At 38.6% G+C, this 23,098-nt stretch overlaps 1 protein-coding gene across 1 annotated transcript; it reads left to right on the forward strand.

Annotated features, from left to right (window-relative positions):
* Window positions 1-23: 23 nt before the first annotated feature.
* On the forward strand, window positions 24-18,824 carry gyg2 (glycogenin 2). Its single transcript, XM_039649509.2, has 9 exons — window positions 24-625; window positions 3,153-3,291; window positions 3,571-3,745; window positions 3,978-4,140; window positions 13,156-13,282; window positions 13,429-13,627; window positions 15,947-16,147; window positions 16,989-17,117; window positions 17,721-18,824. Exons 1-9 carry the CDS (start codon window positions 619-621, stop codon window positions 17,844-17,846), a joined length of 1,266 nt encoding a protein of 421 aa, XP_039505443.2. The 5' UTR covers window positions 24-618; the 3' UTR covers window positions 17,847-18,824.
* The last annotated feature ends 4,274 nt before the right edge of the window (window positions 18,825-23,098 follow it).

Raw genomic sequence — 23,098 nt, forward strand, 5'->3', positions numbered from 1 at the left:
AGCAAGATGTTCTGCACTTTTAGACTGGCCATTTTATACGCACAAGTCAACTTGCATTTAATGTGTTTAATTGAAATAACTGAAAGAGCCTTGATGATTTATTGCCTGCGAGCCAGTTTTTTGTTTGTTTTTTTTTTGTGCTATTTTTCTTTGAATATACATTTGGTTGTTCTTCCCAAAATAAAGCCATGGTTCCTGGATTTAGAACATTGTTCTGTATTTTGATTTTGCTTAGCCTTGCCTACATTAACAGAATATTTTGATCTTTAATTTGGCGCCGATTGTTGTCTTTCATTTCCTTCAATAGCCTACGTTAATGAACCAAATAGATATGCTAATGGTAGATGTCATTATATAATAGCCATTCTCATTGTAGCCCTATGTCCAATAGTAGCGGGGGTGGAATGACCGGTGTCGCAATACCGTTATATCAAACTTTTTTTTTTTCCACTTGTCAGTGAAGGTTGACTGAAGGCAATGCTGCATGCTGTTTGAAGAAAGACTTACTTTTTCGTTTTCATCATTTGTTTTAAACACTGCAATTTACTTTATAGCACTTGTTCCATAATATTTCCCCTCGTTACTCCGAAGAGCGAAATAAAAATCAGACTGAGAGAAATGACGGGTAAGCTGACCCCTCTAATATGTTTAGCCTACGTCCAAATGTCTCTAGAACGAGTAACGTGTATTTGAGCTGACAATTAATAACTGGGATTTTACATAATCCAACGAACTTGGATATAATAGGAGTTGAGATAAATTGTTTATTCAAAGTGCTGTCAATAAGCACTCTATTTGCATATCAAGCCTGTTCATTTCAAGTTCAGTCAGTGACCATGTCCATGCCATCCAGTTGTGTCATTTTGCCATCTGCTCCTTTTGCCTGCCAGGGAGTTAGAAGGACCTTGGAAAACAATTGAGATGATATCTTGTGTAGGCTATATTAGTAACTAGTTGACAATGGCGGCTGAATGAAAGTCATTGAGAGAACTCGAAACCATGTTTGTTTTTTGAAACCCAACGTTATTAATGCCAGTCAAAAGTTCGACTTAGACACATATTTCTTCTTTTTTAATTACTATTATACTATTCATGTATTCGTACTTGTTGGCTGCTTTTTATCAACCAATATCTGGTCCATTATTAAGGCTCCAAAATTAATATCATTCTGGCACGTCCGAAGTTCATGAACTGGCTTTTAAAATTGTATTATATTGTTGTCTGAGGTCAACTTATGACGTTCGGTTCGCTTGGTTTTTGCATTCAAAAACATCAAAATTAATAAGCAATGGGCTATTTAATTTGTACCCAAGTTGTGAGCCTTCCTGAAAAACGGTCGGTTTTTATGGACGTGTCGCACTGAAGAATTGGAAATAAACGCCCACTGCTGTGAGTGGATAACAGTTTTGCATATTATAATGAGTTTAACTCACCTGTCGGTACGTGGGGGAAAACGTCCAATGTTGTCAAATGGCAACCGGATTCGCCCATACATGTTCGACCCAGAGTCCGTTTGTAGCACAATTCCTGTCAGATCCAATATAGACGGCACAGCACGTTCTTTACTTTAATCGTCTGGAAATCCAGTCTTGTTTACAAAACAATCCTCAGTGAAATGAAGCGAAGAGACGACGATGTTTTACCCTCATCAGCTGGAACATCATTAAAAATAAAGTTTATCCATGAAGTCCTATTGGAATCCAGAGGAAGCTAAATGCAGCGACTGTCTTCTTCCACAACCAGGCACTGCACAATATTCTGTATTGCTCGGTAGAACGATCCGGTTTGTCTTCACGAGGTAGGCATGTTAGCTGTAGACCCGCAGCACACCAGTTCAGAACCTCAACGCCAGAACCGGAAGTAAGGGGCGGAGTTACGTTCTAACCAACACCAGCGCCAGGAACGTAAGTGTGGGGCGGAGCTTAGGTTTGAAACCAAATAACGCCACCTAACATAATTTGGAGGGTATTTTACACATGAAACAGCTTTTATTGAACAAGAAACGTTCTAGTCTCTATGTTATGATACATTATAGTACAATAAGCATTTTAAAACATTGATTTTGTGTAATATAATATAGTTTCAGTTATTCGTTTCATTGTATGTTACTTCCTGATCATGACATGATGGTGAAAAAAATAATACTAAAACTTATGGGCATTTTAATGTATAACAGTTGAATAATTTTAGCTAAGCAGTTTATTAATCAGCACGTATGTAACGTGTAGATTTAGGAAGGTAAGATCTTTGTTTTTTTTGTTTTTTATGAAGGAGTTAACTTTGTATAATAAAGCTTTGAAAGATATAAATCAAGACAAGCATTGGAGGTTTTCAAAATTATACACAATTTGATAACTCATTAGACCTCTGTGATATTTTATGTTCTATTTATTTATTTATTGTGTTTACAAAAATCTTAAATTGTTTTGATATTGAAGATATGTATTTGTAAGATGATTTTGAATGTTTAATAATAAAAAACGCATGGGTATTTTTTTTTTATAAAATATACTTTATTTCACAAAAACATGTGCAGCATGCATTTTTTGTGTAAAATAATAATGTCAAAATCTAAAAAAGAGAGAAAATTTGGCATTGTTTTGTTAAAATTCTATGCAAAATGACCAATTCAACCCAAGCTAGGCCTGTTTTATCACAACAATCTTGTATAAATGTAATTTACAATGTATCAAATGAGGAACTCACTCTCAGGCCCGTTTTGTCCTTACATTCATGCTAAAATAATTATAATGCAATAATAATAATTCCGCCCCTCCCTCACTTCCGGTTCTGGCGCTGGGGTTCTGGCATTGGGGTTTTGAAACTGGTGTGCTGCGGGTCTGCAGCTGGATACTATTGGTTGAAGTAGGTGTTGATCTTCTTCTGCGGGGGTGGTGTTTTAACCCATAAGAACAGTGAAACAAACTGGGTGATACTTTTCACTCAAAAAGCATACATTTCACAAAGAAATGAATTAAGGAAATTTTGAACTATAAAGACTGAAATCGTATTTTCTTGTAAAACTTACTGAAAATTTACTTTGTAAAAATGTGCTTTCCAATTTTTTATTGGTATTGGTCCAAAGCACATTTATTGCACTATTGTCCTGTTTACTATTTCTGTCTGGTATTTTGTGTGTCTCTTTCTCTCAGAGGCTCAGGCCTTTGTGACCCTGGCCACTACAGATGCCTATTGCATGGGATGTATAGTGGTAGGCAAAAGTTTGCGCAGACATGGAACATCAAGGAAGTTAGTGGTCATGGTTTCCCCCAATGTTTCTAGGGTAGGAAGGTGAGTGAGTCCTCCACAATTAATTCTGAATTAATATCAATCCTTTCATTACAAATTTCAGAAGTAAGGGCTATGAAGAGTGATACGCTCCTTCTGTACATTTAGCTTTATAATAGTATTTGACTTTCAAAAAGGTAATTCTTTCCCATGCATGGTACTATTAAAGTCTGTAATAGGTTTCAATGCCAGTGCAACATTACTCTTTCTTTGGGTTTCTTCTCATCTATCTTGAATTGTCCTTTTTCTTTTTGCCTCATTGATTTTTATGCATTTTTCTAGATTGGCCCTGGAGGACGTGTTTGATGAAGTTGTTGTGGTAGATGTGTTGGACAGTAGAGACAAGGCACATCTCACCTGGCTGGGACGTCCTGAACTAGGGGTCACCTTCACCAAACTCCAATGCTGGACCCTTACACAGTTCAGCAAGTGTGTGTTCTTGGATGCAGACACACTTGTGAGTAATTGGTTCTGTTCTGATAAATGAAAGTAAATTTGGCCATTAAAGTACACCAAGGCGTTCAAAGCTTTAGAAAAACAGAATACAAAACTAAATATTATTGTGCAAAATATGCAAAAATAAACAAAGTGCTGGTCTGCATATGCTATAGTGCAGGTACATACTTTGAGGATAATATATGAATTATATTATCCCCACAACTAGGCTGTTATATTATTCTGTGCCGCAGGTACTGTGTAATGTTGATGAGCTGTTTGAATATGAAGAATTGTCTGCTGCACCTGATCCAGCCTGGCCGGATTGCTTCAACTCTGGGGTATTTGTGTTCAGGCCCTCACTGAATACCCATACCCAAATACTGGAACACGCCGCACAACACGGCAGCTTTGATGGTGAGTCACTCAGTTAGTGTTTACTACATTAAGATCTTTTAAGTTAAGTCAAAACCGGATGTGCCCGATGCGCGTTGGAACTTTAATTAGTCTCAAATACTGTTTTGTCACATTTGTATTTTGAATCTTTAAAAGCAACAACAGGAGCATCACATACCAACAGTATCTCACAACCAATTTGTACGAATTCATACAACGATTAAACGGTGGCAAATTCATACAAATTAGTAAGACCTCCCTCGTACGAGCGTTCTCCGACGAGACCACCTCCTCGAATGGGGCCGTTTCCTGTCCTCATTTGACGGCCACGATCACTGTTTCACGTGCCTGGGCTTAAGCATGTTGAGACTGCGTTCAAGGGTGATTTATGTTCTTTCATGAGAGCATGACCACGTTGGCACGTTGTTCGTCTCCCCTTCCTCATAAAGGCTTGAGTCGCTCAGCGTGCCGTGTGCCATCCGGCTTGTCACGGCAACCCAGCGCGCGTCATTCAGCACTCTAGATGCGCAGTCGAGACTCAAATGCCTCAAATGAGGTGGAGTCCCTTTGCCTATTCCCCAATCTAGTTCATCTCATGGTGGCCCCCGGAAAAGGGCTACTTTGGTTAATAGCATTGGTGATCTGAGGATTACAGTGAGCGTTCTCCGACAAGACCACCTCCTCGAACCCCTCACTCCTCTTGCACAATTGCAAACATGCTGAGACTGTGTTAGTGGGTGGTTTAATGCTCTCTTATGAGAGCATGACCACATCGGCACGTTGTATGTATTGCCTTTCTCACGGGGGGGTTGGGCACTTAGGTTATGGCCACATTCACTGTTTTGTATGCTTGGCAGCTTTTGGGTGAAATTTCTGGTCCTTCTCATGAGGGACCAGCTATTTCATTCGGGGCTCCTGGGGAGGATCAGATGTCGATCGCTGGAAATGCACTCTCTGATACACTCTGGAAATGATGATGCTGAGTTCCCACTGTAATGGTGTGTGTACTCATGCTGAATCAGATTCAGACTTGACAGCCACACTTTCCGGGCTACTCTGGGGGCGCAGTGCAATGTACAGTGATGGGAATAATGGCATTATAAATACACTGTGTTATCTTTCTCAGTAACGAGTAATCAAACAAATTACTGTTTCCCCTGTTACAACACTGTTACTGTTATTGACAATAAAATGCGGCGTTACTATAGGCTAATTGAGCTCACTGAAGCGGTTTCCATCCGAGTAGGCTCTCTCTAAGTTTTTTCTCTGGTGTGTGTGTGTGTTTATGAGGCGCCGGACTGGGTTAAAGTGAAGCGAACACAGTCGCCTCGGGACAGCCAGTAGCCAATACGCCTCAGAGAAAGATGGACCTTCCCTGCTGCTTGCCCCCTGGTGGAAACAGGTAGGTGTTGCCTCACACACCCAGACCCCTCTCTTGGCCGCAGCAATGCCTCCGGAGTCCAGTCCCTACCTTTCACCTTGCTCCCCCTGCCTTTCACCTTACTGCCCCTCACGTATACCGGTGTCCGGGTTGGCTCGTTAGTACGGGCTGTCGAAGTCTGGCTAGCTCTTCCGAGGCCGTCCCGCTGGCTCATCCTTACCGTCCGGCTCCGCTATGCAATTCAGTTTGCCCGCCGGCCCCCCAAGTACAGGAGTGTCCGCTTCACCCAAGTACGGAGTGTCGATGCCCCTGTCTTGAGGAAAGAGATTGTCACCCTGCTGGCGAAGGACGCGATCGAGCCAGTCCCTCCAGCCGAGTTGAGGTCTGGGTTTTAGTACTTACTTCATTGTACCCAAGAAGAGTGGTGAGTTACGGCCGATCCTGGACCTGCCAGTTTTGAATCAGGACCGTTTCCTCAGTTTGGGTTCGAGGGTCGGGAATATCAGTGCAAGGTCCTAACTTTCGGCTTGGCCCTGTTGCCCCGCGTCTTCACGAAGGTCGTGGAGGCAGCCATCGTTCCCATGAGAGAACATGGCGTTCGCATTCTCAACTATCTTGACGACTGGCTGAAAATAGCTCGTTTGTGAGATCTGTTGTGCGAACACATGGACTTGGTGCTTCAGCACCTCAGCCATTTGGGTTTTCAGGTCAGCTAGGACAAGAACAAACTCTGCCCCACGCAGAGGATCTCTTATCTTGGTATGGAGTTGGACTCGGTCAGTCAGACTGTGCGCCTCACGGGGAGCGCTTCCAGTCAGTGCTCAACTGCTTCAGGTCTTTTCGAGGCAGGACAGCGGCCCCACTGAAACGGTTTCAGAGGCTCCTGGTAGAGGTCTTCACAGTGCACCTGAGACCCGACATATTTTAAACGATCAGCCGGGTCGGGTCCGAATCTATTACTTCGGGTCCCGGGTCTGTTTAACATTGTGTGTAATACCCGTGCGATCGGAGTGCAAGTGCAATCTCAAGCGTGTGTCATGTTTCTATGGCAACCAGAGCTACCGCCAAACGCGCTTTACATTTTCTCCCATTTTCATAATAATAGCCTATAAATGAACCGTCTTGTTTAATCTTAAAGTTTTGGTGGTCAGATTCAGACTCAATGAAGAACAGAGAGCACAGATATGATCAAGCTGAACAAGCAACAAGCAATCGTTATTACAGTTCAAAAGGACAAACAGTTAAAGTTATTATGCGAGTTAACCCGAGTCAGAATGCATGTGCAAGGTTGCATTTGTCGTCCATTACCGTGACATCAAGTGGACTTTTAAAGCTGAAATAATGAGTGGATTAAGCTTGGAATAACGAGAGAAATAACATGGATAGAACTTTCTTGTCAGTGGATTGTAATGCATCACAGTCAGTCAGGTAACGTTACAAGGAAGTGAGACGACGACTACTAAAATTAGGTAAGACAAAAAGTTTTATTTTTCGCAACTCGTGTGAAATAATATGTGACAATCGGGTCCAGTCGGGTTTGTGTCTTCCTGCCGGGTTCGGGTCCAGTTTTTAAATAATAGACGGGTCCAGGTCGGTTCGGTGTAGCACATTAAGGGTCTCTTTCGGTTCGGGCATGAATTTTTGGACCCGTGAGGACCTCTAGCTCCTGGGGCAAATGGAAGCCGAAGCCGCTGTAATGCCGCTCGGCCTGCTGCATATGAGACCGCTTCAGCGCTGGCTTCACGATCCAGTCCCGAGATGGGTGTGGCAGAGCAGCATGTTCCGGGTCAACATTACACTGCACTGTCGCCAAACCTTCAGTCCTTTGTCTGACCCTGCCTTTCTACAGGCCGGAGTTCCCTTAGTCCAGGTATCCAGCCTTGCTGTCGTTTTCACAGATGCCTCTGCCAATGGATGGGGGGCCACGTACAACGGGCATGCAGTCTCAGGTCTGTGGACGGGGCCTCAACTGCATTTGCACATCAATTGCCTAGAGTTGCAAGCAGTACGCTTGGCCTTGTGCCACCTCAAGGGGCTGCTTCTGTACAGGCATGTACTGGTCCGTACAGACAGCACTGCGACCGTGGCGTACATCAACCATCAAGGTGGTCTAGGTTCCTGGCGTATGTCGCGACTTGTCCACCATCTCCTCCTATGGAGTCAGAAGCATCTGAGGTGGGGTTTGCCATTTGATGTTGGGAAAGGTTCCAATGTTGTTGAAAATGTTGTGGTGGTCGCGCCAGCGACACGCACACATTTGAAAATAGCGAGTGATGTATTGAAAGTTTTTTATATCGTTACCGACAATAGTGTACCATCGATAAATAACGAGACCGTTTTATCACCAAACCCTACTTACTCATTCATCTCACTTACTCAACTCATTCACGCACTCAACTCTCTAATGCACTAAACTCACTCACGCACTCAACTCATTCACTCACTCAACTCACTAACTCACTCAATTAACTCACCCCAATCAACTCAACTCACTTACTCAACTCACTCACTCACTCACTCAATCACTTCACTCACTCACTCAAATCAACTCAACTCACTTACTCCAATCACTCCCTCCAATCACTCAACTCACTCATTCACCTCACTTACTTAAAGGAGAACTCCGGCGAACAATGAACCTTTGGTCTAATAAAACATCGGTGCCTAGTCAATCGTTCTCTGAGATTTGTTTTCTTGATAATCGAATGTAAAGAGATTTATCTCTAAAAACTGTTTAGCGTATAATGCTAGTACTGGGGGCATTGACTAAGTAAAAGAAATCGCTAGTTTATACCACTAACAAGGCTCAAAATAGCCCCACACTAACACAGAAACATACGGAGGCTCCATACATGCAAAACGAAGCATTGGGAACTTTGTAAGTGTACAGACCGTTTAATAAGAAGATACTTTATGAAGACAGTTCACTTCGTGTATACAGGCAGCAGCCATCTTAAAAAATAGTCTCGATAAGTCGATCCCCGAAAGCGGTTCATACAGTTCAGAAGTTCGCTGAACTTCATACAGCTCAGATCACTCAGCACGTCGTTCGGGGATCGACTTATCGATGGCTGCTGTCTGTATACGCGAAGTGAACTGTCTTCATAAAGTATCTTCTTATTAAACGGTCTGTACACTTACAAAGTTCTCAATGCTTCGTTTTGCATGTATGGAGCCTCATTATATTACTGTGTGAGTGTGGGGCTATTTTGAGCCTTATTAGTGGTATAAACTAGCGATTTCTTTTACTTAGTCAATGCCCCCAGTACTAGCATTATACGCTAAACAGTTTTTAGAGATAAAACTCTTTACAATCGATTATCATGAAAACAAATCTCAGAGAACGGTTGACTATGTACCGATGTTTTATTAGACCAAAGGTTCATTGTTCGCCGGAGTTCTCCTTTAACTCATTCACTCACTCACTCAACTCATTCTCTCACTTGCTCAATTCACTCATCAAGTCAATTAACTCACTCACTCACTTACCTCTCTCACTCAACCCATTCCCTCACTCACTCACTCCACTCAATTTAAATTTCAAATGAGCACGACTGTGTATCAAAATAATGCCAAACCATTAACATATTAAAACAAACAAACAAAACATGTATCATGTCATATAGCATAGTAAATAAATAAATTCAATCCATCTTAATAAATGAATAGATAAAGCGGATCTCTCTAGAGAGTTAACCGTCTCTGGCTAAGATATTGGAGCTATGCAGCTGTGCCATCATTTTCTCCGTAAAGTATGAAGTATGAAGGGCATTTCTCAGCATTTCTGAGCATCACTCAGTTCAATGAAGGATGGAATTAATGTTTCAAACCTGGGCAGAAAAGCTAATCTCACATTGATATATTTCGTACAGTGGAGTAGAAAGTGTTTCTTATCATCTATTTGCTATTGATCACATGTTATTATCTATTTGCTGTAGATCACAGTGTCTAACTGAGACTCTGCTCTCTCTCTCTCTCTCTCTCTCTCTCTCTCTCTCTCTCTCTCTCTCTCTCTCTCTCTCTCTCTCTCTCTTCATTGTCTATGTCTTCCTCTCTCAATTTCTAGATCTTTGTCACTTAATCTGTATTTGGTGAGGATGTGTCTTTCTTTAAATTGTTGAATTGATAGATAATTGGCGAATTTAGTGATTCTATTTAGGGTCAAGTTATATTGGAGTTTATTTTAGAAGTCAAAATGAGCTTCTAGTGATTCATCATGATTGTCTTTTAGATTTTTGTCGATTTCTTTAATAGTTTTGGGGTTGTAGCTGAAGTCAATCGGGAGATGTGTGAGTGTGTTTAGAGGATAATATTCCACTGAGGTTTCATTGGCGAGGAGGGCTTTATATTTTACTGAATCCGGATCGGACTTATGGAGTTGATGCCAGAACTGAACACATCTCTTCTGGATATCGATGTTCTGTTGGTACAAGCCTATTGGGCGGGCTTCTGTGAACCCCTAAAATATTTTTGGCAATTTCCAATTGTTTTTTTTTTTTTTAACTAAAGTTTCATCCACAGTTACATTAAGTACTGATCCCCACATTCCACATCCATATAAAATAATTGGTTTTATTATTGAAATGAATCATTTTCATTTTAACTCACTCACTCACCCAACTCATTCACTTACTCAACTCACTCACTCACTCACTCACTCACTCACTCCAATCATCTTTACTCAACTCACTGGCTCCAATCTCTCAACTCACTCACTCTCTGTACAATATACAATACAAATAAATAATGAATAATAATACAAAATAATAATATTAATAATGAATTTATAATAATGAATTTAATAATGAACCAGAACCAGGAAGTATGACCATATTAGCCCGGTTCTGTCAACACTGCATTGGCTTTCTATTAAACATTGCATAAAATTTAAAATATTGTTGATTACTTACAAAGCACTAAATGGTTTAGCTCTGCAGTACTTGAGCGAGCTCTTAACACATTATAGTCCTTCACGTCTATTGCACTCTCAAAGTTTCGGCCAGTTAATAATACCTAGAATATCGAAATCGACTGCTGGCGGAAGATCCTTTTCCTATTTAGCACCAAAACTGTGGAATAGTCCTCCTACCATTGTCCGGGAAACAGACACACTCTGTCAGTTCAAAGCTCGATCAAACATCTCTTTTCCCTATCGTACACATAATACATTATAGACTTCTAAAACTCAATGTTAGGCTCAGCGCTGGCGCTAGCCATTTGGGTGCCCTAAGCAAAAATGCTTGGTGGTTCGCATTTAAAGGACAATCTGCGTTCTGTTTAGAGACATTCATATACATCTTTACCCTACAGTTACTGTAAATCCGGCCTCTAGTTCATAAATGCTAGAGGAGAACTGGCCCCCAACTGAGCCTGGCTTCTCCCAAGTTTTTTTTTTTTTCTCCATTGGGTCACCTGATGGAGTTTTCGGACACCAGTAGGTCACTTGATGGAGTTTTTCGGTTGCTTGCCATAATGCCATTGGCTTGCTCAGTTGGGGATATTCAAATTTACATTTACATTTATTCATTGAGCTTACGCTTTTATCCAAAGCGACTTACAATTGCTATATACGTCAGAGGTCGCACGTCTCTGGAACAACTAGGGGTTAAGTGTCTTGCTCAGAGACACATTGGTGTCTCGAAGGGGATTCGAACCCGGGTCTCACACACCAAAGGCATGTCTTATCCACTGCGCCATCACCACCCCACCATCAATAAATTAATTAATTTGGTGCCATCATCAAATTAATTAACCAATCATTAATACCATTGATCAGCTCTACCAAACGTGGATGTTTTTCCACTAAGAAACGAACAGTGTTATTTTGTTTTGATTGATAATGTGAAGCTGTTTTGATGCAATCTGTATTGTGAAAAGCACTATATAAATATACTTGACTTGAATAAAAATAAAATAAATACAAATACGAATTTTACATGAAAATAATCATAGAAATATAAATGTTTAATCTTCTAATATTTATAACAGTGTCTCTAGCATAGTGAGTGTTGGTAACTCTGTCCTGCTGGAGGCTCTTTTATTGAGACAGGACCTCACCTGGCAGCCAGGTTTAAGCTTGGCGGGCTTTCTCCTAGCAGGTCCATATTTGTTTTCTGATGGAAGTCTTTCTGGTGGGTTGTGAAATGGGGATAGAAAGTGTCCCTAATGTTTGTATAATAAGTGCAGGATGTCAAAAAGTGAAGCTCTGTTTCCACTTGATTGATTCTCTGTGCAGTGACAGCACAGCTGCTCTTCCTGGTCTGTCTGTGTTTTAAAATTTAAAACTGATGTTAGTCTTGGTGGCTGGGTCTTTTTCGAAAAATCATTATTTTTGTCTTTTTGGAGTTAACTGACAGGGCCAATGACTGACAGAAGTTGTGCAGGAGGTCTAGATGCTGCTTTTGTCAGATCATCAGCAAACAGAAGGCATTTGACTTCAGTATCCAGTAGAGCAAGACCAGGTGCTGCAGACTGATCCAGAGCCCTCGCTAGCTCATTTATTTATATGTTGAACAGAGTTGGACTTAAGCTGCAGCTCTGTTTCAATACACGACTCTAAAGGGAGGAATTCGGTGTTTATTACCAATTTTTACTGCAAATTTGTTGTTTGTGTACATTGATTTAATGATGTCATATGTTTTTTCTCCGATGCTGGACTTGATTAATTGAAGAAAAAGACCTTCATGCCAAATGGACTCAAAAGCTTTTTTGGAGCATGGGAAAATTTTACTTTGGTTTTTGTTGATTTGCTTATGGATTAAGGTATGGATGGAGAGAGTGTATATATGGTCTGACGTTGCAGAAAAGTTTGCATTGGTTGCTGTTTATACAATACCACGGTAGTTATTAGGGTCAAATTTTTCTCTGTTTTTATGCATTGTTGTAATAAGACCTTTGTTCCAGATTTTGGGCAATATACCTGAACTCAGGAAGAAATTGAAGAGCTTGAGGATGGATAATTGTAATATGTGGTCTGTGTATTTAATCATTTCATTTAGGATGCCATCGACATCACAGGCTTTTTGCGATTTCAGGGTTTGCTTTTTGTCTAGTTTGGCTAGTGTAATTTGAGTCTAAGGGGTTTTGGTAGTCTTTGATGGTTGATTCTAAAACCCTTAGTTTGTCATACAGTGTATTTTGTTCCTGATTTTTGTTTATATTACTGAAGAGGTTGGAGAAGTGGTTTATCCAAACATCTCCATTTTGGATGGCTAGTTCTTGATGGTAAAATTTGGTTAGTGTGTTCCAATATTTCCAGAAGTTCTAAGGATTTTTCAATTTCCCTGAGATGACTTATTGTGTTTTGTTATTTTTTTCTTTCTTAAAGTATTCCTATATTGTTTAAGTTTTCAGTGATAGAGATGACTGATGTTCTCATTGTCAGCATCTCTGTGTTTCACTCACCTCTCTTACTCAACTCATTCACTCACTCACTCATTCACTTACTCAACTCACTCACCTCATTCATTCATTCACTCAACTCACTCACTCACTCACTCACCTCACTCCACTCACTTACTCACTCCACTCACTCACTCACTCACTCACTCACTCACTCACTCACCCACCCACCTTCCCACTCATTCACAGTACTAAAATACTGTCAAATATAAATATATTAGTGTTATTAATATGACACAATCTGTCATGTATAGGAGGAGACCAGGGTGTTTTAAACACTTTCTTCAGTGACTGGGCAGTAAAAGATATCAGGAAGCATTTACCATTTGTGTACAACCTCACTGCCAGTGCTGTCTACACTTTTCTGCCTGCATTTCAGCAGTAAGTTAGTTTTCACTCTATATATTATCATTTAGGTATACAAATAATTCATGGTGTTATTTATTTGTGTAATGTTTATTAAGTTATCATATATCACATTAAATACATACTCAAGTAGGACAAATAAGCGTTCTGGTTTTGTACAGGTATGGCCACCATGCAAAAATCATCCACTTCTTGGGTGGGATCAAGCCCTGGCATCATTCATATAATCAACAGGCTGCCAGTGAGTCATATTTTAGGGATTCCAGCAAGAACTTTGCACAATTTATGCATTTATGGTGGGCGGAGTACAACAGTCAAAACCAGCTACAAGTTAAGAAGGATGACAAGAATGAAGACTATGTAAGACTACACTCACATCAGATATTTTGTTTTTCATATTGTACATAGCAGTGTTACTTTCATTGAAACTTTAAAGGGATAGTCCACCCCCCAAAAATAAAATGCTGTCATCATTTACTCACCCTTATATCATTGCAAACCTGTGACTTTCTTGCTTCTGTGAAACATAAAAGAAGATATTTTGAAGAATGTTGGTAACCCAGCACGTTCGATTCCCATTGACTTCTATTGTATATTTTGGTCCATACAGTGGAGGTCAGTGGTTAACTGTTGGGTTACCAACATTATTCGAGATATCTTATTTTATGTTCCACTGATGAATAAAAGTCATATGGGCTTGGAATGACATGAGGGTGCGTAAAGGATGGACAGACATTTTATTTTTGATTAGATTTTCCCTTTAAATATCCATTAGCATAATTATTTTCTTTAATACCTAATGTTAAAATATACACTCACCTAATATAAAGTATTATTAGGAACACTTGTTCATTTTTTCATAAATAGTATATATTTATACACAATATGCATAAATATATACAATGTATTAAAACCGCTTGATAAAGAATTATATAGGCTATATACGTATATAATTATTCTTTTAAATTACTTACTAAAGTAATACTGGATTTAGAGGGCAGCAGAATTTTCACAAATTTTCAGCATCATTACTCCAGTCTTCAGTGTCACATGATTCGTCAGAAATCATTCTAATAGTTATATGATGATCAACAAACACTTATGTAATAAACATCTATTTTATTTTTCAGGATTTTTTATCATTAGAAAGTTCAAAAGAACAGTTTCTATTTGAAATAGAATCTTTTGTTACACTATAAATTTCTTTACTGTCACTTTTGATCAATTTAATGCGACCATACTGAATAAAAGTATTATTTATTTCCCAACATTTTTTAAAAATACATTCTTACTGACCGCAAGCTTTTAAATGGTAGTGTATAATGCTACAAAAGTTTATATTTCAGATCTAAAGGATCATGATGAAGACTGGAGAAACGATGGTTTTCAGCTTTGATCACAGAAATAAACAATATTTTATTATATTATTATTTTAAACTGTAATAATATTTCATAAAATTACTGTTTTTACTGTATTTTGCATCAAATCAATGCAGGCTTGGTGAGCAGAAGAGACTTTTGAACAGTTGTGTAAATCCAACAGAATGATTTATTTACAAATGTTGTTTTTAACCTAAAAACAACTGGATGATTAATGTGAATTATTTGACACTGTGGTAACAATGTTTGTTCCAACGGACTTGATTAAATAGATGAAACTTGTTTATTAGATATTGTGGGGATTTTTCAACTATTTCAGCACATGCGATTTTTACATAGTTACGTCCAGTAGGTGCAGGGCCGTAGGAGCAATCCTGAAACCTGGGTGGGGACAGTCAATGATAGGGGGGTCCGGGGGTATGCCCCGCCGGGAAAAATGTTTCTTTCTCTATTTTTTAAAAGTTAAAATTAGCTTTAACGGAGCGGCGCCAATCCTGTCAATCCTGTCAATCCAAGTCCTGTCAGTCAACGATATCATGCGCACAGCACTCTTTAGATGTGGGGCGGACGTTTACATTTTAAAGCGACATGGCAACTAGCCAACTTAAAAAAAAAAATATTGTAAATAATCAATTCACGAAATTTACCGTATCCATTGCATGCATTTAATCAGATTTGTTATTATTATTTTTTTACTAAAATAAAAATATCTGAGGGACCCCCCTAATTCTATTTTTTACTTCTTATGGGGGGTCCCTAATACCTTATGGGGGGTCCCGGATCCCCCCAGCCCCCCCTCAATTCGAGCACTGGTGTGGGGCATGTTTTCTTGGCACACTTTAGGCCCCTTAGTGGCAATTGGGTCCATCCCTTTATGGCCACCATGTTCCCATCCTCTGATGGCTACTTCCAGCAGGATAATGCACCATGTCATAAAACTCTAATCATCTAAATTGTTTTTTTTGAACATGACAATGAGTTCACTGTACTAAAATGGCCCCCACAGTCACCAGATCTCAACCCAATAGAGCATCGTTGGGATTGGGTGGAATGGGAACTTCGTGCCCTGGATGTGCATCCCACAAATCTAATTTAACTGAAAGATGCTATCCTGTTCATTATGGGCCAACATTTCTAAAGAATGCTTTCAGCACCTTGTTGAATCAATGCCACATAGAATTAAGGCAGTTCTTAAGGAGAAAGGGGGTCAAACACAGTATTAGTATAGTGTTCCTAATAATCCTTTAGGTGAGTGTATTTCATTTGTGAGTCACCTGTAATCTTTTTCTTGGTTTGCAGTCAGTGCAGCAGTTGGATTCTTCACAGACACATCCAACTCCAACACAAAGCCAAAAGAGCAGCATTGAAGCCCTCCACAGAGAGATGAGACTCTCTTCACCTCTCCAAGTTCTGACTTTGGACTTACTGACAATCAGCTCATCTAAAAAATCTGAGGAAATGCTAAGTGATAGTTTGAGCGGCCCTTCCAAAGAAATGAAGGTTTGAATAACTGAATTGAAGAATTCTGAACAAAAACACCAACAACAACATAATGCAGTCTTGATTCATCTCTCACTCTGAGTCTCTCTCCGAATCAACTCTACTTCCTTTAAAAGTATTTTGCCCTCTGGGTTTTTAGACAAATCCGGTGACACACCCATCAGTGACTCAACCCAACACAAAGAGAACAAAAATCAGTACAGATAGTTCAGATCAGTTCAGATAGAAAAAACACAATGATTGTGAAGATATTTTAAATGTAATGCAAAGACCCAGGGATTAAAGAACTTGGACCAGAACTTTTGATTTAAAAGAAAATAATATAATTTTTGGGAGTTTGGTGTCAATCCATTCCATTTCTTGTTTATGCTCCAGAACAGTTTTTTTGTTTGATCCAGGACAAACATTCCATTACTTCACAAGAATCTAATGCTCAAAAAAATAAATAAAATAAAAATAAAATTCATAACATAAAAATAAAATTCATTACATTTAGCATTTATGCTACATTTATGTGTCCTTTCAGCTGGCCCGTATTTTATTTTAATTTTTTTTCAAATCAAAATATTATTTATGAATAAAAAATACAATTCAAGACAACTTCAGTCAAGGCAAAGTTAAGAAACTATAGTTTTATATAGGTTTTTCTTCTCCACCATATCTTCTCCACGATATCTATGTGCCACCCCCCACCTCCAAAACGCAATTTTGTTTTCATTTATTGGATTTATTTCATTAATCATTTATCACATACATTGTGAATGTGCAAGTATTTTGTCTAGTATTAGGAGAAGGCCTATTCATTTATTTACTTTCTTATTTTTCTATCCTGTCTTCTCAGGATATTCTCTTTGATGTCTTATCTGGTGGGGAGACTGAAGAGACCCCTATAGTCAGCCCTCCATCTGCAAAGACTGAACACAAAGATCCAGAGACTGCTGATGATTCTGCCGTAGGCACTGGAAAAGCTGTATGTATGAAAATAAGCTAATGTAGCTTAAATTATTAAGCTAATACTTTGATTTTGATGTTATACTTTTTTCATTTATACTTTTATAATAATTACTTATTTTCAAGATACTTTGCATTACAGTAAACTAAAACCAAAGCCTATTTTTTTTTTTTACTGAAAAAGAAGAAGAATTTTGTTCAGCTACAACATTTCTTGATTTTTATTTATTTTATTTTTTTTACTTAACTTGATATACTAGAATTACTAAAAATACAACTGGAATAAATACTATAGAATTTTTTTTAACTAATAAAAATTACATACATTGGAAACGGAAAATATAAAAATAAAAACTTAATTTAAAATTCTAATAAAAACTAATAGTATCTCAATAATGCTAAAATTATAATGAAGTTTGAGATGGGTGTTTTCTGAGATGGGTGCTTGTAAATATCAGTGTATATGCTGCCATCTAATGGTGGATTATTAGAGCAGTTATTAGATTTTAATTTGCAGAATAAACCAGCATTTTTTTCCCCATGAAGAACTAAGTACATATCATTATGATTTTGATAGTAATTTTGTAACTGAAGATGGATTCATCATATGGTCCTGTTGTAGATCACTTCTGAGACAGAGGAGGAAGACTTGGAGCGCCGGCGCATGTGGGAGGAAGGTCACGTTGATTATATGGGCAAAGATGCCTTTGACAACATCAAGAGAAAACTTGACCTATTCCTTGAGTAATTCTCTCTCTCTCTCTCTCTCTCTCTCTCTCTCTCTCTCTCTCTCTCTCTCTCTCTCTCTCTCTGTGTGTACAGTATGTATGTGTGTGCGCACAGGTTTACTTTACATTGTGAGGACCAAATGTCCCCACAAGGGTAGTAAAACGTGAAATCACCTACATTGAGAGGACTATAGCCAGTGAAAGAAATTGATTAATGAACCTACTAAATGATGTTTGTTTTTGTTTTTTTTTAGAAAATGTAAAATAGCAGAAAGTTTTCTGTGATGGCTAGGATTAGGGGTAAGGTTAGTGTAAAGGTTTAGAATACAGTTTGTGCAGTATAAAAATCATTATGCCTATGGAGAATCCCCACAAAGATAACAAAACTGTGTGTGTGTGTGTGCTGGATGTGTGTTTTTGACACACAACTATTACATTTTCAACTGTTACATTTTCACCTCCTCTGATATCTTCTACCTCTGTAGTATATTTGCCACAATCACTTTGGATCATACAAAAATATTGTGAAAATGTCTTGCATATAAATGTAACTTGTTAAACTGAACCTAGTAATTGAATTTCTGTACTATGAGACTACATTATGTGATATAGGGCCTATCTGTATGATTTAGCATATGTTGTGATCTTTTGTTGGCAGTTTTATTAAAATATGTACTGTAAATAAATCCCATTCTCTAGCACTGTTAAGGAAGACATTATTAATAACGTATTAATCAAGTATTAAATCGTGAGAAAGGAATCAAGAGAAAGATCTAGTATTAAATGTCAATGTCCAAAAATAATCCTGTAACACATCCTTCAACCAAAAGAAAATGTTCAATTGTGTTCAATAGCCTACTTTGCCAGTGTTTTTATTTTTATTTTTTGTGTGCCACTAGAGGTCAGGCTATAAACACTCATGTTTCTATGTTGCTCAGTCAGTTAGAGGGCATCTTTTATTTGATCTTGTTCAATAAAACACATCACCAGCCAACGTATATTGAGGTTTTCAGGAGTAGCCTAACCTTTTGGTTTGACATCTCTCTGTTTTTAACTCACACAGAAATATCTGATTGCATTCTGTGTCACTCTAAATTTAAACTAATTTTAAACCATTATTTTACCACATTAATATTATTTAAATTAAATTATGTTTATACTGTCAATACAAGAGGATTGGAACATGGATGCAATGTAAATTTAATAAATTAACTTAAAAAAAAAAGTTAAGTTAAAAGTTTATTTTCCATGACTTTGCAAAAAAAAAGGAGACTTTCTGTGAAAATGGTCAATTAAACAGAATCTACATAGATCAATTTGAGATCATCCAGTTTTTACTTGAGCTAATATTTATAATTTGTTATCCAGTTCCAACATTAAGCAATATATTTTAACATTTACATTCACTGTCACAACAGGTGAAGAGTTCAGATGCAAAAGCCTCTAAGTGCCATTTGAAATTTTCTACTAGAATGATCATTTTTATCAAGCTTGTATATTTAAGTTCAGTGATTTCACTTAAATGGCAATGAGAATGACCTATTAATTGTTATTTAAGTGAAATTACTGAACTTAAATATACAAGTTTGATAAAAATCATCATTAAAGAAGAAAATTTCAAATGGCATTTAGAGGCTTTTGCATCTGAACTCTTCAGGTATTGACCAAATCGTACGAATTCGACGCATGATTAAAAAGTGTCTAATTCGTACTAATTCATACGACCTCATTAGTACGATTTTGCTAAATCGTACATATTTTACGAATTGGCCAATTCGTATGAATTCGTACGAATGACCTACCCCTTACCCCGCCCCTAAACCTAACCATCACGTGGGTTTAGACAAATCGTAAATTCGTACGAGTGAGGTCGTACGAATTAGACACTTTTTAATCATGCGTCGAATACGAACTGGTCGTGAGGTAGGTATTGACATAATTCACCCAAAAATTAAAATTCTGTCATCATTTATCATTCATATTGTTCCAAACCTGTAGGAATTTAGAATACTTTTTTGAAGAAGATATGTCCGGCCGGCGCCAAACTATTTCAGTAGCCTAACCAAACAGTTGATTGGACCCCGTTGACTTTCATAGTAGCCTATTTTTTCCCCATACTTTAGAAGTCATTGGGGTTCATCAACTGTTTGGTTACCGACATTGTTCAGCGCTGGCAAATAAAGTTATTCGCTGTCAAAATGACGCCAAAATGAATAGGAGTCAATGGAATGCTAACAGCAGGTAAAGGCTTGCTAATAAATGGCGGCCCCCAGGGAGGTTTCAGTTTCCGGCTGGTGGATTACCCCCTTTGTTCAAGAGTGGCAATGTCCACTGCACGCAAGTAAGAAATCTATTTAGTAAAAAAAAAAAAAAAAAAAAAAACACTGATTTTCGCTGATTACAAACGGACTCTCGGGGAAAACAAAGAAACGATAAAAAGGTAAATGTTAGGAAAAATGTTCATAGAACTTGCTAAAGAAAATGTTCCGACTTCTCATGAACAGCTCCTTGAATTCACACACACCACGACAAAATGGATTTACCTGACAGCATCAACAGCGTGGTCAGGAGAAAAAAGTAATAATTTTAGTCCATATAATTTATTCACACATACAAATTATGTACACAAATTAATAAAATCTACTTATATTTTATCAGTAATGCAATCAAACTTAAATAATTTTTAATTATATTTATTTATATATTATTTATATATTTATATTTATTTATAGGGGGAGACCGGGGACGGTTGTAACAGTTTTTTTCTCATTTCCTAAAACTACCTCTTTTTTTTTAGCTACACGTCTAAAACTTTTAGGTAAAGTACCCATTTTTGTCTAAATTGCAAAAATTAAATTTTCTTCAAAAATATCACAGACTTTGTGAGATGATCATGAATACAAGGTGGTCTTTTGTTACAACCTACCCCACCACTGGGGTAGGTTGTAACACATACTGGGGTCAGTTGTAACAGGTAGACAAAATGCACAATAACTAAGGGTACTCCAAGTCATATGCCACAACAACATTTTTATTTTAAATTAATGGCTGCAACAATAAAATATGTGTGAATTTGGAGAGTGTATATGCATATTTTGTGTGTTTGTGACAGTCTATGGTTTGTGCATGCACAAGTGTGCTTTTGTGTGTGCATGTCTGTATGTGCTCATTCATATGTGTGTGTGTGTGTGTGGTCATGTTTTTCCATCCCAGTGGGGACTTAAACCTGAATACAAACAGACTCATTGGGACTTGGGGACCTAAAGTGAGTCCCAATGGGTAAACACGCTTATAATTCATACAGAATTATTATTATTTTAAATGTAAAAATGCAGAATGTTTCCTGTGATGGGTAGGTTTAGGGGTAGAGTTAGTGTACGAGGATAGAATATACAGACTGTGCAGTTTAAAAACCATTACATCAATGGAGAGTCCCCACAAAGTAAACCAGACATATCCCAGATTCCATGGGATTTTTGCCACTGTCCTGACTGACTTACCTTTCCTAACTTACTCAGCTGCTCTTTTTAAAACACTGGCGTCGACTCCACGATCTGTCTTTCTCACCTGAGTACTAGCCATTCTGTATAATTATCAAAATCACAAAAATGTTCATAGTTGTTGTGTGTATGGGGATGGTTGTAACACGTTAAAAACACGTGTTACAACCTACCCCGCCACTGCCACCATTGTTTAAATAGCTGCATCAGCAGAGTGCTTTAAAATTACCAGGAGGTTGATGCACCATTTTTTACTGTAGAAACTATAGTTTGACCTAATATAACTCATACAGCATTATCTAAAACGGTAGCAGAAAGAAAATATTTTCTTGTTAAGTTTTTTTTACTTTCTTACATCAGAATTTGATTTTCTGCTGTATCTTCATGAGAGATAGCAACACAGACTTGAAAACCTCCATGTGAGATCGTGAAGGAAGCCTGAGGAAACTGAAACTGTCACATGACTCCTATCTTATCCCTGATTGGTGGAATTGGTAGTGTTACAACTAACTGTCCCCTAGATATAAAACCGGGGCTAACACTGTGGTTTGACAGACAAGGCTAAGATTAAGCCAAGATTAGGTTTTAATTAATTTAGGTCATTTAAGTAGCTTGTTTAAAGTTCAAACATGTGTTTTAGTCTGAGACTATAGATTTAAGCCTTGTCTGTGAAACCTGGGGGTTAGTGTAGTCATAGCTGAATTCAATATGGACTATCTGAGCTCTTTCACTTTGCATGGTTTGTGTTCTCATACTTCAATAGTTCTGCTGTAATATGATATAAGCATGAATTTGTCGATTTAAAGCTGTGCACTGCAGGGTAACAAACAAAGATGTGTGTTGCACATAGACCACATAGTGTTGCAGATGTAAAGATGTTTTCGGTCTCATAGTGATGTTCTCCCACTCTTTTCTAATAAATAAAAAAATATTTACAGAACATTTAGTTACTAGCTGCTCGAATATATATGTTGTTGAAGCAGGTTCAGTTCTATTACGAGAGGTTCCATACTTCGTAATATCTAACGCTAGGGGAAAACCCCTTTTCCACGAGATATTGAAGCCAAAAACTATCCTTCATTTTGAATTAATGTAAAGCGCATTGCGGCAGCATGAAGACATAGGCAAGACGGCTTGCGTACCAATTAGCTGTCCTGCGGTAACTGCAGCAGCCTATTGAGAGAAGCCCTTGGTGACGTCAAATCCAACTCTCCCAACCCCCGACTGCTTACCGGTTCGCCTGCCAGCTTCGCCAGCTTCACTCCGGTCACTCCCTGACAGACAACAGCCGCCATCCGCCATCGCTTCGCTGAGTGACACCTTTAGCTGACGCTATCGGAGATGTCAGACTCAGAGCGTTCTGTGTTCCTTGACGCGCCCATCTCCCCAGCTGGCCTCTTTGGATCATCCGTCAAAGATTTTGTGGATAGATTTGCCGAGGTTCAGAAGACGTCACAGGCGTGCTCTCAGCCTCAGCCGCCGCCCGCCGCCGCTTCACAGCGCCGTCAAGCCCGGGACAAGAGACCACGCTCTCACTGGCCCCCGCCCCCCTCCGCGTGGGCCCCGGCCGAAGATTGAGATAAAGCCTGAGGCCTTAACTGCAACGTGTATGGAATTTGGGCCAAATGACTCAAAAGTCACACTCAAACCAAGACACGGATGTGCCAAAATCGCTCAACACACCGTTCAGGGCTCAGGTTATTTCCATGTCTGCCCTGCCGGTTACAACAAGGAAAAAGACGCAAGCTTCCTCTGCCCATTCAGGGCATTAA

This window comes from Pimephales promelas, chromosome 6 (assembly GCF_988280905.1).
Source record: "Pimephales promelas chromosome 6, fPimPro1.hap1.1, whole genome shotgun sequence".
Classification (NCBI taxonomy): domain Eukaryota; kingdom Metazoa; phylum Chordata; class Actinopteri; order Cypriniformes; family Leuciscidae; genus Pimephales; species Pimephales promelas.

Bases quoted from the DNA above. Each gene is read 5' to 3' on its own strand.
- gyg2 (XM_039649509.2), top strand. The intron at 4,141-13,155 runs GTGAGTCACTCA...TGTCATGTATAG, and splicing joins ACAACACGGCAGCTTTGATG to GAGGAGACCAGGGTGTTTTA. The intron at 17,118-17,720 runs GTATGTATGAAA...GTCCTGTTGTAG, and splicing joins CCGTAGGCACTGGAAAAGCT to ATCACTTCTGAGACAGAGGA.